The sequence below is a fragment of the Cibotium barometz genome, chromosome 43 (assembly GCF_041138505.1).
Source record: "Cibotium barometz isolate CiBa-2024 chromosome 43, ASM4113850v1, whole genome shotgun sequence".
NCBI lineage: Eukaryota > Viridiplantae > Streptophyta > Polypodiopsida > Cyatheales > Cibotiaceae > Cibotium > Cibotium barometz.
In genome coordinates this window covers 32930311-32946990 of record NC_141088.1, presented here as the reverse complement: position 1 = coordinate 32946990, position 16680 = coordinate 32930311, and the positions used below count along the sequence as shown (strand labels likewise).

General features: G+C 47.0%; 1 protein-coding gene and 1 pseudogene across 1 annotated transcript in view; one reads left to right on the top strand and one right to left on the bottom strand.

The window, feature by feature from the left end:
• Nucleotides 1-5556: 5556 nt before the first annotated feature.
• Nucleotides 5557-16680, bottom strand: part of LOC147613836 (pescadillo-like protein) — a 45939-nt gene continuing 34815 nt past the window's right edge. The window contains exons 12-14 of the mRNA XM_086781803.1: nt 7026-7239; nt 6452-6667; nt 5557-6318 (exon numbers count right to left, since the gene is read on the bottom strand). Coding sequence (XP_086637929.1) covers nt 6211-6318; nt 6452-6667; nt 7026-7239 — 538 coding nt within the window. The 3' untranslated portion in view covers nt 5557-6210. The remainder of the gene's footprint in view (nt 6319-6451; nt 6668-7025; nt 7240-16680) is intronic.
• On the top strand, nt 10524-13643 carry LOC147613837 (uncharacterized; annotated as a pseudogene).

Genomic DNA, 16680 nt, shown 5'->3' with positions numbered 1-16680 from the left:
ACCCTCTCTACTTTCTCGGGTATGGATACCTTGGCTTCAGCTTTAGGCCCCAATATTACTCCGGAACCGTTCGCGGGCGAGCAAAAGCAGCGAACCAAGGAGATCGTGGACACGTGGCTACATAAGTGGCAAGTTCACTTTCAGTTTAATCCATATGATGATGGAAATTTCCTGTCCGGCAAAGCTTTGCTTTGGTGGAAGGAACTCAATCCTAAGCCAACGACTTGGGCACAATTCAAGACGTCTTCAAAAAAAGAAGAGGATCATTATGATGTTGTTGCCCGGTTTTCAGCTTTGACCATGACCTCGCAATACCTCACTTATGAGGTCTACCTCCAGAAGTTTCGTGACTTGCAGATGAAAGCTACAAAGATGGATCCCACTACTATTTTGGGATTTTGTGTAGCTAGTTTACCAGACTCGTACCGTTTACAGGTTAAAAATAATAAATGTAAAACATTGGACGAGGCCATTCATTCAGCTCGTATCTATGATGATACGATGGTCTCTGCCAAGTCGAAACCCGTTACCGAGTAGGGAAACAAGCATAAAAGAAAGTTCTCCGCACCTATGGCTAACACGACAGAAGGAAAGTCTTCGGACCAACCTTCGAAGAGTTCAAGTTTGACACCAACGAAGAAGAAACGACTCCTTAGGGCTTTGAAGCTCAAGAAGAAAGGACGTTGTTTTATGTGCGAAGAAAAAGGACACATGCATAACGAGTGCCCAAAGCAAAAGGGTACCAAGTCAAACGCAGGACCCAAGCCTAAGGCCGCTAACCAGTTGTCTTTGACAGGTACGTCAATTACTGTACTTTCTCGCCCTAGTACTTGGCTGGAGCATTGGTTAACCCAAAAGGTAATACGCGAAACTCGTAATGGCCATACCTAGTCCGAAAGGCGGTTCTTTCGACATGCCTTTCATGAATACGTATCTAGTGATAGCCAGTACGTAAATCTATCTTCGTGAAATATTTCACTCCTGCTAACCGATCAATCAGGTCATCTGATCTAGGGAGAGGATAACGGTTCTTAATGGTCAGCTTGTTCAATCTCTTGTAATCTATACACATTCTCCAGGTATTGTCCTTCTTTCTCCTAAGCAACACAGATGCACCCCAAGGTGATTTACTTGGACGGATCTGGCCCATCCTCAAATAATCTTCGAGTTGTTTAGCCAACTCATCTTCGTCGGCTTGGCTCATCCTATACGGTGGAATACTGACAGGATGAGCACCAGGGATCAAGTCAATACGATGATCTACTGCCCGTTCAAGTAGTAAACCCGATGGCAGTTCCTTAGGAAACACATCTTGAAACCAATCAAGTATCTTCTGTAATTCTTTGCTTTCAAACACACTCAATTCATTTACATCCATGGAAGGGATGAGAAAGGAAGAAAGTGGAATCAATACACAATGGAAAGCGGTATACAAAGAAGAATCCATTATATTTCCAAAATCAATTGTATTTACAAGAGGTCCCTGAGAGGGATGAATATAATCACCTAAAATACTATACTGGGTGTCCCTATGCTGAAAAGAAAAAATATGACTAGACCAATCTATCTGGACTTCAAGAGTCTTAAACCACTCAATCCCTAATAAAAAGTCTACATTTTCTAGATGCATTACATAGCATTCCAGAGTATCTTTGTAGTCCTGAATCTGGATTGGAAGCATCTCCACCTTGCGATCCCAAACTTGCCTTCCCGCCGCAGGTAGACGTACCTCATAGGTATGGTCGCTGAGTGTCGTATCAAGACTCAATTTCTGCACAAGTTTGTAGTTAACAAAGTTATGCGAACTGCCAGGGTCTAAAAGAATGTGAATTTTATGGCCATTCACTTCTCCATAAACTCGGAGAAGATCATGCAAGTCAAATACTTTAGAATTGAACAGACAATCAGAACAAGTACTAGGGCGAGAAAGTACAGTAATTGACGTACCTGTCAAAGACAACTGGTTAGTTGCCTTTGGCTTGGGTCCTGCGTTTGACTTGGGAGTAGTGGGATCCATGTTTGTAGCTTTCATCTGCAAGTCACGAAACTTCTGGAGGTAGACCTCATAAGTGAGCTGCTGCGAGGTCATGGTTAAAGCTTAAAACCGGACAGCAACATCATTATCATTCTCTCAAGACAGGTAGATCTCCAAAATTATCCCCTAGATACTGTGGACCATTTCGTGTTACACGACGGATTGGTTCAGTTGCATATGAATTGGATTTACCTTCTCGTGTGAAAGTTCATCCTGTATTTCATGTCAGTAGACTTAAGAAAGTACTGGGTGGAGTAGATCAGTTTGTTACTCCTCAAGAAATTATAGATGTCAAGAACATGACATTTGTTCCGCACGAACCTGAAAAGATTCTTGAATTTCGTGAACGAAGATTGCGTTATACGCTTATCACGGAATACAAGATCAAGTGGAAGGATCCTGTTGAGGAGGACGCTACATGGGAGACATTGACTACTCTTCAGAGAGATTACCCTGGCTTTTTAGTGAGCTCAGGAGTGAGCTCTTAGAGGAAGGGGAGTATGTCATGTGCACAGTGTGTATCTACTGTGCTACACGCACGCAAGACTAGTTTCGAGGCTTGGGGAAGCTTGGAACTAGGCAGGCTGATTGACGAGCTGAGTTAGGAAAATACTAACGGGCGGACACCCAAGTATGGACGGGCGGGCACCCAAGTGTGGACGCCCGATGACCGGCCAAGAGCCTATAAAAGGGTGGCCAAGGTTAGTTATTGTATTATAGAGAATCTCGCGAGTTTGTGAGAGCTCTATGGTCTTGGAGCCTGGATCTAGTGCAGACGTGCACCTGGTACGTCATTCTAGTTAGCTCAACTCGTGGCTCGGTGGGGACAACCAAGACTGTGGGCTCGCCCACAGCTGTCATGGTTGGGAGGTGAGGCAGGCCTGCACCCCCTTGCTTGTTTGTTTGTTCGTTTGTTTGCAGGTTTCAAGTCTCGAATCAAGATCGATCACGAGGGGATCCGTGGGGATTTGACAATGTTTATGACACGCTTCTTCCACACAAGTGGGCTCAACATCATGTATAACCTGTGACATAACACATAGTACCAAAACCGTCATAAGTAAGTCTATATACTAAATATCTAACTCTTAACAACCTCCTTGATGCATGCATATACCTTATCTTCCTTACGCCAAGTGTGTAGTAGACGGTATCCCAAATGCTTCATCTAGGTAATGATATGAGCCACTAGATATGTCACCAACATTTACACTTTCACCAATCACGTCATGTACATTTCCCGACTAATCATAAACCTCTTCTACTTTCCTGGAGGCATTCAAATTTCTCTTCACCACCACTTGGCACAACACATGAACTAGTGTGCCATAAAATCTACATGTCCACAATGAAGTAGGTGTGAACCCACCTTATGAATCATGTGGTCCTGACATAGTACATGTACTCTATTTAGCTTAAACTCCGTCCAGCCACACCATCATCCAAATCAACCCTTGAATCATCCACCGATGATGCATTACCAACCACTCATTTCGCCAAAAGACAAAAATCCTTTCTTATGGTGGTGAATCTTGGTATTCTCTCCGCATCCCTAGAAAGACTCTTCCATTCACAGAGTAAGTGTAAGACCATGCAAAAGATTCTATAACTATTGGCAATCACAAGGGCCTTGAAAATTAAATTTCAGTAACAAAGGACTTTTTACAAAAGGATGCGAGAAGTACCTATAAAAATTTCCATGGGAATAGAAATCCCACCAAAAAATATATGTATTCGTGTCCGGACTCAGGGCCGTGGAATTAAGACTCACGAGCCACTCTTGGACCCACCAATAGGTGTGTGCAGATTCTAGCTTGAATCCCACATTTCATGAGCCTCCCAACACCACTTGACAACCAAATAACCATCGTCTGGTGAAAACAACAAGCACCACATTACCCTTGGACACAGCACATCCTCCCTCAGGGGTTCCTAGACCATGCTTTCTGATCGTCTCCCAACATGACAACGGCGGAAGGTAGAATCAGGCCAACCCGGTGGCTTTCCTAATTTGTTACAATTGACGGACTCCACACATACCCCAGGTTAACCTAGGCCTAGGCCAGTTGGGAGTAACACACACACACGGCTCTGATTTTTTCCTTATCACTCTTCTTCTCCGTCTCTCAAACAACAAACAGCAAAGATCTCTCTCTCACACACAGCTATCATTCCATCTAACTAACTCGCTCTGTACTCTCTTGAGGCACCCTCTCTCACCTTGACACATTCTGAGATTAGTAGAGTCATCAGACAGGACCTCATTCAATTGGACACTAGGAGGACATGGCTAGAGCCCTCACAGGAGTTGGGGACGAAGATGGCTTTCTATAGAGACCATCTTCTCCGCACCACTGAGGATGGATTTATACTTAGACCGAGCTACATGGATACCCATCTGTCTCATGGATTGAGGTGCGCCATTGGGCAAATCCGCACCTCTTCACATCAGTTAGAGATAGAGACAGGCAGATTTAGAGGGATACCTCCAGGGAACGGGATTTGTCAGATTTGTTGGATAGAGCCAGAGACGGAGGAGGACATCATCTGTCGCTGCACAGCATATTATGAGATTCGAGGGCGCTACCATTGCCTTTTCAGAGAGGGATTTGGACCACTGGCTAGAGTCATGGACTATTGTGATCAACGATGCTTGGGTTTTTATCTCCTGGAGATCCGCAGGCTCAGAGAGTCCATTATCAGGAGCAGACGCCCGCAGGGAGTCCACACAGACACATATTACTGACTTCTTTAGAGGGACTACCCGGGAGGACACAGCCAACAGCCCAGCAGTGGGCACCTCGTGGGACTCTAATTGAGAGAGCTATCCAGTTGGGCAGATCCAAACGCCCGAGGGTTCGCGGATTATCACATCGGAGACGGTGCCTACACCGGAGGATTCAGAGCATCATTGTAAGGCATCGGGCTCGTCCGACCAGGCATCTCACTATGGCAGATATCTACGCCATCCGGCAGAGACCCATGCTAGAGCTCCTAGGATGATTACCACTCCAGCCATATATTGTGTTGCTCCTTGTCACTTTTGTACTCCCCCATAATCATGTATTCATGTATCCATGTACTCATGTACCCCATTTTGACTAGTAGCATTAGCTTCCCACTCTCCCTAGTTGCTGCTTCCGGATGCTCCCTACTGATGTATTGTAGGGCTAGATACTTACCTTCAGATCTTTCTTTTCTTTTCCAGACAGTGTATCAGATGTCACATGGTTGTAACTTTCGTCTCATAGGTCACTTTGGCCTTTTGAAGACGTTAATATAACATTTCATCTCTCTCTCTCTCTCTCTCTCTCTCTCTCTCTCTCTCTCATACACACACGCACACACGCACACGCATTATATTAAACCCATATGAATTTTACATAGAATGAGAATTCTCTATCTTAAAAGATAAAGATACGATAGCCTTGTAATGCGTGTAGTGATTGAGAGGTTCCAAGGAGTAGGGAGAAAGTGGTTGACGTGAAGTGGTGATTGTGCTGCACCGAGAGTCCAAGAAGAAGGCCTGAAGACTGAAACTGTATTACATCTAGACTAAGGTTAGCAGCACAACTAAGAAAGGTGACACCAGGACTAGCACCATTGGACACTGAAGGGCAGTAGGTAGAATCTTGAAGACGACCACCTCAACATGATCACTTGATCACTTTTAGTATGGTACTTCCAGACCCTTGTTGTCGGACATAAATTAAGGAAGAGAACAACCCTCAATCTAGTAGTGTGCAGAGAAGCATGGCATCAGAGGGGTTCAGAGTATTCTCTGAAAGGACATCACTCCTTCAGGTCCTCAATCCTAAAGTAAATCCTTGTCCATCACCAACCCTCAGACCCCTGCATTTTATCAAAGGATTTGAACATTAACCAATGGCCTACATTCAACTGTAGGTAGTGTTGACAATCAAAAACCAACACCAAGTAGGTTGAGCTTCCTCCACAAATACAATTATCCCTTAGTTGCCAAAAAGACCTGTGTAACAGTTTTTCAAACCCATGTTTGCCGGCATTAAGAAACAATGATGATATGGAACACCCAGTATCTCACCAACTAAGGTGCAGAAGTCAAGACTGCTCAGCAGAGATCAAGACTGCACACTAAATCTGCCGCAGTACATGTCTCTCTGGAAGTGTTCTTCCCTCACAGAGGAGAAGATGACTTATCGATTTTGCAGCTTTCCCATCTTACCCGTGTGCTTACCCTCCTCAGCTTTTCTCTTTCTCTCCTTCAGCAGCTCTAGATCAGCTCTTTTCTTTGCTTTTCCTATCTGTGTAAGGCCAACCAAAAGCTTTGTAAGCTGGCATGTAATCGACAGCAAAACCACTGCACTAGTACACATAAACGCCTTCTTTTCCCTTCAAAATTAATTATATAGGCATCTAAAGGACAGGAAACCAAACCTGCATAGCCTCATACAGTTTTCTAGCTTTTCGAGGCATCATAACTTGCGCAAGAGATGAAGGTATATCATTCTCCCTCCCTACACTACTGCTTTCTTGCTCCCCTCCATGCTCATCTTCTGCACCTTTGTCTCTTGACTGCAATGATGCTGAATAGGGGATCCCAGAAATCTCTCTTTCAAGCTCCTCCCTATATGCTTTCTCTTTGGTGGCTTCCTGCATTCACAACATAAGAGATTAAACTTCTGCCAGACTATGTCTTGTGCCCCATCAAAAGTCTTGGCAGCCAAATTATCATGAAACACCACAATACCATGAGTAAGATAAACAAGCAAGACTTCTCAAGAAAGAACACTAGATTAGCAAAGGAAAACAAACACCGCCACTGTGAGAGTCAAACTTCTGGAAGCAAAGCAAGGATTAGAAGGTTGAGAAGTGACTCAGCGATTATCCAAACCAAAAAAGATGAAGATGCAAAATGGTGACCAATTTTATACACCTATTTGAAGGAAAAATTGAAAGTGCATATACTCAAATGACAAAATCAAGTTCAGGAACACACGAAGAATCTGACCTTTCTTTCTTTCACCACTTCTTCATTTGTTTCAGTATGATGTGCCACAACACTTGCAATGAAACCACTGGAATCCTCCAAGCCTTCTTCACCTGGAAGAGGTAATACTTTCTTGTGCGAGGCTGCCTGGAGATGCTTTATTGTCTCAGCATACTCCGGTAAATAACCCTCTTTATCATTATCCACAAAAGGTGACAAGTGAGGTGGTGGTACCCTTCAAAAACCAAAGAAAAAAGGTTTCTCTCTCTCTCAAGAAAAAAGCTCTCTCTCTCTCTCTCTCTCTCTCTCTCTCTCTCTCTCTCTAAGGTAAGAACGTAATATTATGCAAAGGTAATGTACACAGGCCTCATGGCTAAGAACGTAATATTATGCAAAGGTAATGTACACAGGCCTCATGGCCAACAGCTGGCCTAGAACACAAACAAACTCAGAAAAAGCGGGGAGAGGGGACAGAAATAGTAGATAGTAGACAGTCTAGACAACTGATACATTTTCCCGAGCAGTGACGATGCCGCCGGGAAAAAACCCCACAGTTCCATGCTCTCTCTCTCTCTCTCTCTCATCCCTCCAGTTGAGAGTGGAGACAGCTAGATATGAGCCAAGGACGGCTGCACCAGAGGATAGGATGTGACGATGCCGCCAGGAAAAAACCCCACAGTTCCATGCTCTCTCTCTCTCTCTCTCTCTCTCTCTCTCTCTCTCTCTCTCATCCCACTAGTTGAGAGTGGAGACAGCTAGATATGGGCCAAGGACGGCTGCACCAAAGGATAGGATGTGTCAGCTTTGCCATACAGAGGCCGAGACGGAGGAGCACTACATATGCCAATGTCCGGTATACTATGAGATCAGGGGAAGGTTCCACTGCCTCTTCCAAGACTCTCTAGGATCATGGACTTCCCAGATCAGAGATGACTAGGGCTCTTCCTACTGGAGGTTTGCAGACACACGGAGTCACTATTGCGGCCGAGACCAACAGAACCTACCCGAGGACTAGCACAGAGAACTCTCATTGATTTCTTCCAAATTTGAGCTTTGAGGGCAGACCCACCCACCCTACCTGAACCCCAAGCTCATGTGGGAGCCCGACCGAGAGGAGTGACACTGGACAGAGCCACCAAGCTATGCAGAGGTCGATGACCTCAACCCAGAGGCCCCTGCCCCCGCCGGCTCAGCTTTACCACTCTAAGTGCCATGTTGTAGAGCTCCCCATGCGGGATATCTTAGGATAATATGCGAGCCTATGCTCTTTGTACATGGGTCAGCTCCAGCATTTTAGCTTTGTCATTTTCTTTCATGTCATTTTAGTATTCATGATGAGTCAGTTGCCAGGGGTTTTTTGAAACGCATTTCAAAAACGTTTCTTTCAAATCCCATACATTTCAAAAACGTTTCATAGAAGAGGGAGGGTGGGGCGGGCGGGGGGGGGGGGGGGGGGGGGCGGGGTAACAAGCCCCAAAATTTATATATAAGTTTATAATATGCAAAAAATATAGTGCCTTGCTCGCAAAACAATATTAAACATGCATCATTTACACATTAAAACATGTTTACAAGTTAAAACTAAAGATTCACAGTGACCCAGTTACAGTGGGCACCCAACCGACCAATTGGCATAAATAAACTAGCAACATCAAGAATTAAGATCCGGATTCCATCATCAATAATGGCAACTGCTCAAAACTCAAGAAATAATATATAAAGCAAGCAAGAGTGACATAGTCCACTGAGCACTCAAAGGGATCACAAAAAGTCTAAATCCTGAGTTGATCCAAAAATAGAAAACTGAAGTCTGAAATACACAAATTAAAGCATGTTGATAGATGCACGACCAACTAGAGGAGCATGATAGCCTCAAAGACCGAGTCCTCAATCATCAGTAGCCTCCTGGATTAAAAAAAAACGCCCTAATTGTATTGATAACAGGTGGGAGGGAAAGAAACGCATTTCATTCGAAAGAGACGTTTTTGAAACGTTTCGTTTCATAAAAAATGAATGAAATGCGTTTCTTTGCAACTATGATGATGACGTATTCCATGGACATGATGTAATCCTTTAGGTCTCATACGTCATTGTGGCCTTTTGTAGACGTTAATCTCTCTCTCTCTCTCTCTCTCTCTCTCTCTCACACACACACACACACACACACACACAATGGGTACGGGAGCCTATACCACAGTGCCCCCTCGCAACAGGCCCATGGGAGCCACATCAGATCGGGCACGCACACTCCAGAGAGCTAGACGCCCTCATCCCTTCGGACCCCTGAATTCAGAAGATCCTGGCCCCCATCGAGTAGCCTCATCCTCACAGAAGACTATCGACGTCTCTAGCCTTCTTGTATCACCCATGATGGACATCCAGGATGGGCCCTTGCCGACATATAGGGTTGATTGATTGTTTTTATTCAGCTCTCCCATATCCCATCACTTATTATTGTACCCTATACCTGGCATAGTAGGATCTAGATTTTTCATCTTATATAATCTCAGAGTTTGAGATCTTAGCTTTCAGTTTTCAGTTTTAGTTTACTGTTGCTTTTTCTTTTTTCCCCCCTTTTTTCCCTCTTTTTTCCAACTAGCCTTAGGCCCAAGATCCTCCAGTAGTGACTGATTTTTTCACCGCCCGTAGGCTCTTAATTATCCGCCTGAAGGTGATGCCACCCAAGAAGCACCAAGGCGGGTTTTGAACCCAGGACCTCTTGGTCCTAGACAAACACCTTCAGCACTTGAGCCTATCGCATCATTGGCTATAATTGCTTTTTTTTTATTTCATCCATGACACAGTGCCACAGAGAGACACAGGGAGAGGTGGGCGACAGCTCCAGCTCACTGATTTCTTCCAGAGATCTATCCCAGTGCCTATCCTGACACAGGAGGGGGTTACACTTCAGCATGCTGCAGACCTCCGAGCCAGACGGAGACCGAGAGCACCAAGCTACCAGGCTACCAGACTCCCAGACTACATCAGAGGGAGATCACAGAGATACGAGCTCGACATCAGCACCATATCCTGGAGCGGCTAGCTCACTTACACTCACACCCAGAGATCATGCTCCGAGGTATTTTTGCCTCGCCATCGCCTATGTATCACATATTACACCCCTATTATGGTACTGGTTGGAGCTAGACAGATCTGCATTGCATTCTTGTATACCCTGCGCATATAGGTTGCATACTGAGCCTCTAGCAGTAGTGCTCCATCCATCACACCCCCCCACTAGCTCAGTACTTTCATAGTTTATTTCATGTTCATTTTGTCCTTTTTTTTTTCTGGACATCCAGAAGACATTGACAGTTGTACATTGATTTGTCTCATAGGTCGAGTTCGGCCTCTAGTAGACGTTAATACAGCTCTCTCTCTCTCTCTCTCTCTCTCTCTCTCTTCTCTCTCAATGCACGGACACAGAGCCGATAGTGCGACATTTATGATTTTGAGCACCCTGAGGTGATGCACACACTAGAGGTGGAGGACACGGGTGCTTGTAGGGTGTCAAAGGACATGGGGCCAGATAACACCAGATATGGTCATCACTTACTTGAGTTGGGAGCCCGACACCATCTCATTCTTTATAATGGGATGAGACAATGGCAGGATTCAGGAGCACTGACATGCTTTCCACGATCAGGGGAGGGTAGCACACTGGACTACAGCATGGGGTCCATGGAGACCACACAAGCAGTGACATCTTTCACCATCCCCCCTTGTCCTATTGGTGCAAATCACACGTACCTCTTGTTGTCACTAGCGAGCTCCACACCAGCACCCACACAGGCATCGCATACCACTTTCTACTTCACCCATGACCTGGCAGACATATATGAGCATCATGTGTATGACGGGCTACTCCAGATGGATCCCCTGTCACCTCTAGACACACTCACCACTCAACTGTCATCTCTACTACATACGGCCGCCACCCGCAACTTCCCCCATCATACACACATTGCACACACAGATAGATCTGGGAGCATGCCCCAGAATCGGTGGTATGATGATGAGTGCAGAGGGCTATATAGACACCTCCGTGCCCGGGGACCATTACACAGAGAGGTGTGAGCCGATAGATAAGGACCCTCACGCCATAAGAGGCGTGCATATGAGGAGGCAGAGTACTGGGATATATACCACCTACTCATGAGCAGAGATACAGCCACTGCATGGCGCAGGATGAGAGAGCCTCGCCCTCGTACCCCGATTGAGGATCCACACACATGGCACACATATGCAAAGAGCCTCTACAATATCCCTCAGCAACCGCCCATACCACACCCACAGGAGCCCCGCCCTACCACCTCTACTTTCTTTATCGCCTCGATGGTAGAGAGCGCTATCCGCCAGTTACAGCATGGGAGATCGGCTGACCACATGTATACAGAGTGAGCATCTTATTTTTGCAGCTAACACACTGGCACCCTTTGTTGCTCACCTCTTTAATAGGACACTAGTGGAGGGCCTACCAGCTGAGTGGACTATGCACACCATCGTGCCTCTCCACAAAGCGAGAGACATGCTAGACCCCAGCAACTACAGGACTATCATGATTGGTCATACATTGGCCAAACTTCATGGCGCAGTGCTCGAGGCACAGTTGAGCTCATATGCAGAGGAGGAGGGACTGAGAGCACCAGGACAGGCTGGATTCTAACGAGCTTTCTCCACTATTGACCATATATTCACTCTGAGATGTCTGATTGATCAAGCTAGGGCGCGGGAGAGGAGGTTATACTACTGCTTTGTGGATTTCCGCAAAGCATTTGACACGGTGCCACGAGAGAGACTCTTCCAGCGCCTCCAGTAATTGGGGATCCCATCAGAGATGGTTTGGGGCATCTATGCTTTTATATGAGCAGGTCCTCGAGCACATACGATGCCTCGGGGGACTATCTGATGTTATTGCTAGCACCATAGGTGTGAAGCAAGGGATGCCCACTCTCTCCTACACTATTTGGGCTATACATCAATGAGGTGGCTGACTTCATTGTTCACGGTGGTGGGGACGGGGTAGACATCTCAGGTACCACAGTCCACATTATGCTATATGCAGATGATATTATCTTGGTCTCTGAGTCGCGGATGGGACTACAGCATCATCTCCATGCACTCGATGACTTCTGCACATAGAGGGGACTTACAGTGAACCTTGCGAAAACCAAGGTCATGATTTTCCACACCTCACGGCCAGTTCAACGACATGTCATCTTCACACTAGCAAGAGGACAGGTAGAGGTGGTAGACTCATGTGTGTACTTGGGGATTACATTTGCGACTCCGCCAGGAAGATTTACTATGGCACAGGCAGCCAAGGATAGACTCACACGGTATGCAACTCTGGCCATGCTAGAGAGATAGTGTCACCATGCACACTTCTAGGAGCCCCGCACGAAGGGGTGGTTGTTTGACACACTAGTCACCCTTGCTTTGATGTATGCTGCAGCAATATGGGCACCTAGGCTCGCCACCTCCACATGGTCTCAGATAGAGAGACCCCAGATTCTCATGCTCTCACGGATGATCCGCAGCAAACCCTCCGTCCCACATGACATTGTTCGGGCGGAGTTTGTTGCACCTCCTATGCTAGTAGAGCCCCTCTTCCAAACGATATGCTTCATACAGAGGATCAGAGATATGCCATCAGATCGACTCTCATATAGAGCTTTTGAGACGTCTAGGCAACTTGCAGAGAATGGAGATAGAAGATCATGGTATTCACAGATGATACAGTGGCTCACTCAGCATGGTCTCAACATAGATCACCTGCCACCTTTCCCCAGTATGATATACATGCACCACACATCCAGCTCTCTCACAGTGAGAGGAACAGAGTCCTTCGGTAGGATTTATGGCAACGATACACTCAAGAGACTTGGATTACACCCAATCAGCCTCTACTACCGAAGGTGCTATACTACAGAGATCAGTTTATGCATATCTCAGCGGATGGATTCATACAGAGACCTGGATACATGGATACATACATGCCACACAGGGTCAGAGTGGCCATTGGTTAGCTTAGAGTATCATCACATCAGCTTGAGATAGAGGCTGGTCGAGCATCACGCCTCCCCCGCACTGAGAGGATATGCAGACTCTATCAAGAGGAGATAGAGAGCGAGGAGCACTTTGTATGTAGATGCAGAGCATACATCACTCTCCGAGAGAGATACCCCACTTTCTTCAGGGAGCCCCACTCATTGCGCCAGATCATGGAGTCGGCAGACCAACGCCGATTCAGGCAGTTCCTGATAGAGATAAAGCGACACAGAGAGACACTACTATAGACATAGACGACGCAGGGAGGTAGGCAGCAGTCCCAGATTACAGATTTCTTTCAAAGAGCTACGCCACCACCACCACCACCACCACAACAGGGAGTCACACTTCAGCGCGCAGAGGATCTCCGAGCTCGACGGAGACAGAGAGCACCAGGCTACCAGACCCCCAGACTTCATGAGAGAGAGATCACTCAAATCCGGTCTCGCCACCAGCTTTATGTCTAGGAGAGGCTCACACATTTTCGATCAGATCTACGGAGGATCCTACATGAGGTCTTTGACCCTCCCCCACTTATGTACACCATCCTACATCCCCAGTATCGTATTGGATGGAGCTAGCTAGATTTGCATAGCATGATTGTATACCTGATGCATACAATATTGCACATTGAGTCCCTAGTGATAGAGCTCCATCCATCCCTTGTCAGTTTTGATGGTCCACTCTCCCATCGATCCTTAGCTTTTCAGCTTTGTACCTTGTACCTTTTTCTATTATCTGGATAACCAAAGGACATGGACAGTTGTATATTGTTTTGTCTCATAGGCCGACTTCGGCCTCTAGTAGACGTTAATAAAGCTTTCTTTCTCTCTCTCTCTCTGAGTGGAATGTAAATGGATGTACCTGATCTGTCCCATAGGTCGGATTCGGCCTCCCGTGGACGTTAATATAACTCTCTCTCTCTCTCTCTCTCTCTCTCTCTCTCTCCCTCTCCCCCCCCCCCCCGCTGCCTGCCTGCGCGCCCCCCCTTCGCTGCCTGTCTCTCTCCCCCGCTGCCTGCCTACCTGCGCCCCCCTTCGCTGCCTGCCCTTCACCCCCCCCCCCTTCGCTCTCTCTCCCGCTGCCTGCCTACCTGCCCCCCCTTCGCTGCCTGTCCCCCCCCCCTCGCTGCCTGTCTACCTGCGCCCCCCTTCGCTCGCTCTCTCCCCCGCTACCTGCCTGCCTGCCCCCCCCCCTTCACTGCCTGTCCCCGCTGCCTGCCCTTCGCCCCCCCCCCCCCCCCCCCTTCACTGCCTGTCCCCGCTGCCTGCCCTTCGCCCCCCCCCCCTCTTTTGCCACCCACCCTTCCTCAAGCCCCCAAGGCAACAACATAACTCTCTCTCTCTCTGCTGAATCTCCTCTCTTTCCCTTTCCCCTACATGACTTGAAAACCCCCCCTCCCTGTTGCTGCTGTTTCGCGCTGGTGTCATGGATTAATTTTCAGTCTATTGGCTGTGGGAAGTTCTGCAAAAAGTCATGGCCAAGACCGGGTTTAAAGAGGAGCTCGTGAAGGTGGAGGACAAGCTCGGCACAATTATCAAAGAAAACAAGAAGATGGTCGACTCTTCTGTTACCGCAATCATAAACCGCCTCTCCAAACTCGAGAAGGGATTTGACAAAATCCAAGAGCTCGAAGAGAGATCTTCCAAGCAAGAGGCTGAGATTTCAGCCTTAAAGGAGGAACTAGTGGAGGCCAAATTGCATGCTAAAAGTCAAGCGGCTGAAATCTCAGCCCTCAAAAAGGAGTTGGAAGCCACCTCAAAAAGCAAGCTTGAGGATGGAAAATTTCAGCCTTCCTTTATTGAAGAGCTGAATACCATTAAGGAACAAATGAGGATCATTCGAGAGGAGGAGGAGCAACATAAAGAGAAGACATCTTCATGGGTGGAGGTGATCACAAAGACACAAAAGAAGATGGACAAGGCGGAGAAATGGATCGAGGTCGCCAAGAAAGGGAAAGGTAAAGAATCGCCACCCATCCCCACTCCCACCATCATCAACATGACCCTTGAAGAGGAGCAAAGGAGGAAGACCCGGGCCTTACATGTACGAGTGTCCGGTCTAAAAGACCGTGATGATGCGGAAGGGGAAACCAAGGAGCTCTTCTCTATGATGGGCATTGAAGCCACGCACACAAAGGCATAAAGAGTGGGAAAGAAGAGAGAAGGTAGTGGCGAATCTTCTAAGGAGAGAGCACTTATCATTCGTTTCCCCTCCATGGAAGCGAAGAAGGACTTCTTGAAGAGATGTCCTACACTCAAGAAGACGGGAATATTTCTTGGAGATGACCTCACACTCTCGCAACTTGCCCACATGAAAGAAGTTATGCCTGAGATAAGGGCAGCCCGAGAGAAAGGGAAAGTGGCCTCCTATAGAGATGGTAGAGTGGTGATTATGGAGAGGCGCTCTTCATGACGGCGCGAGACCTATGGGACTACACTCAAAGTTGCTACTTGGAATTGTAATGGATCTCTACGCCTTGATGTAGGGCTTTTGAGGATAGTTTCACTGGGAGGGACATCATCTTCTACTGTGAGACGCATCAGGCTCCCGGACAGTCCATGCCACATGTTAGTGGATACCGATGGGAGACAGCTTGTAGACAGGAGACTCGTTCAGAGCATAGAGGACGGGGCTCAGGAGGAGTGGCAGTATTGTTTAGAGAGGAGCTACAGCCACTGATACATATAGTCCGTAGAGATGAGCAGGCTAGGTACATGTGGGTTAGACTGAGGGCAGAGACGGGCAGATATCTCTACATTGCTATATGCTATTTTGCTCCTAGTACATCAGTGTATGCATCACCTAGCGGGCAGTCTCCCTTTTCTATTTTGGACGATGACATTTGGGAGTTCTCCAGGGATGGTGACATCATTCTCCGGGGGGACTTCAATGCCAGGACTGCCCATAACCAGACAGTATTTTATGATACCTCGGAGGAGTTGTTGAGGGAGCTTGATGTCAGGGATATGGGCCTATCTAGACTCTCACAAGATGAGGAACATACAATGTATGGGCGGTATTTGATAGACATGGGAACTGGACATGGATTGGCCATCAAGAATGGCCTACAGAGATTCCCGACATCGGGTGATTTCACTAGCTTTCCACAGAGCAGGAGGGTGACAGAGGAGCACAGCTAGCAGGGACATGGATTCCGCTGTTATTGTATGCTGATGATATTGTGCTGATCTCAGATTCTCCAGAGGGGATGCAGCGTCATTTGGATGCATTGCACACGTTTGCACAGGACAGTGGATTGTCTGTTAACCTTGGCAAAACCAAGGTGATGGTGTTTAACACCACAGCACAGTGGGTTAGGAGGTCAGTACCCACCTTTACATATGGTCAGGAGACAGTGGAGTATACAGATGCATATACTTACCTTGGTGTGGTTTTTAGTGGCCCACTATTTTCCTTGAGGAGAGCAGCGGAGACCAGATTGACCAGAGCTTATGCAGCATTGGGGAGACTAGAGAGGATGTGTTCGCAGGTTTAGTTTCAGGAACCTCGAACAAAGCTCTGGCTCTTTGACACTTTGGTCACTTCAGCCATGCTGTATGGAGTGGAGATATGGGGACCCTCAGTGGATCACCACAGCCGAGCTAGTAGCACTGATGGATGG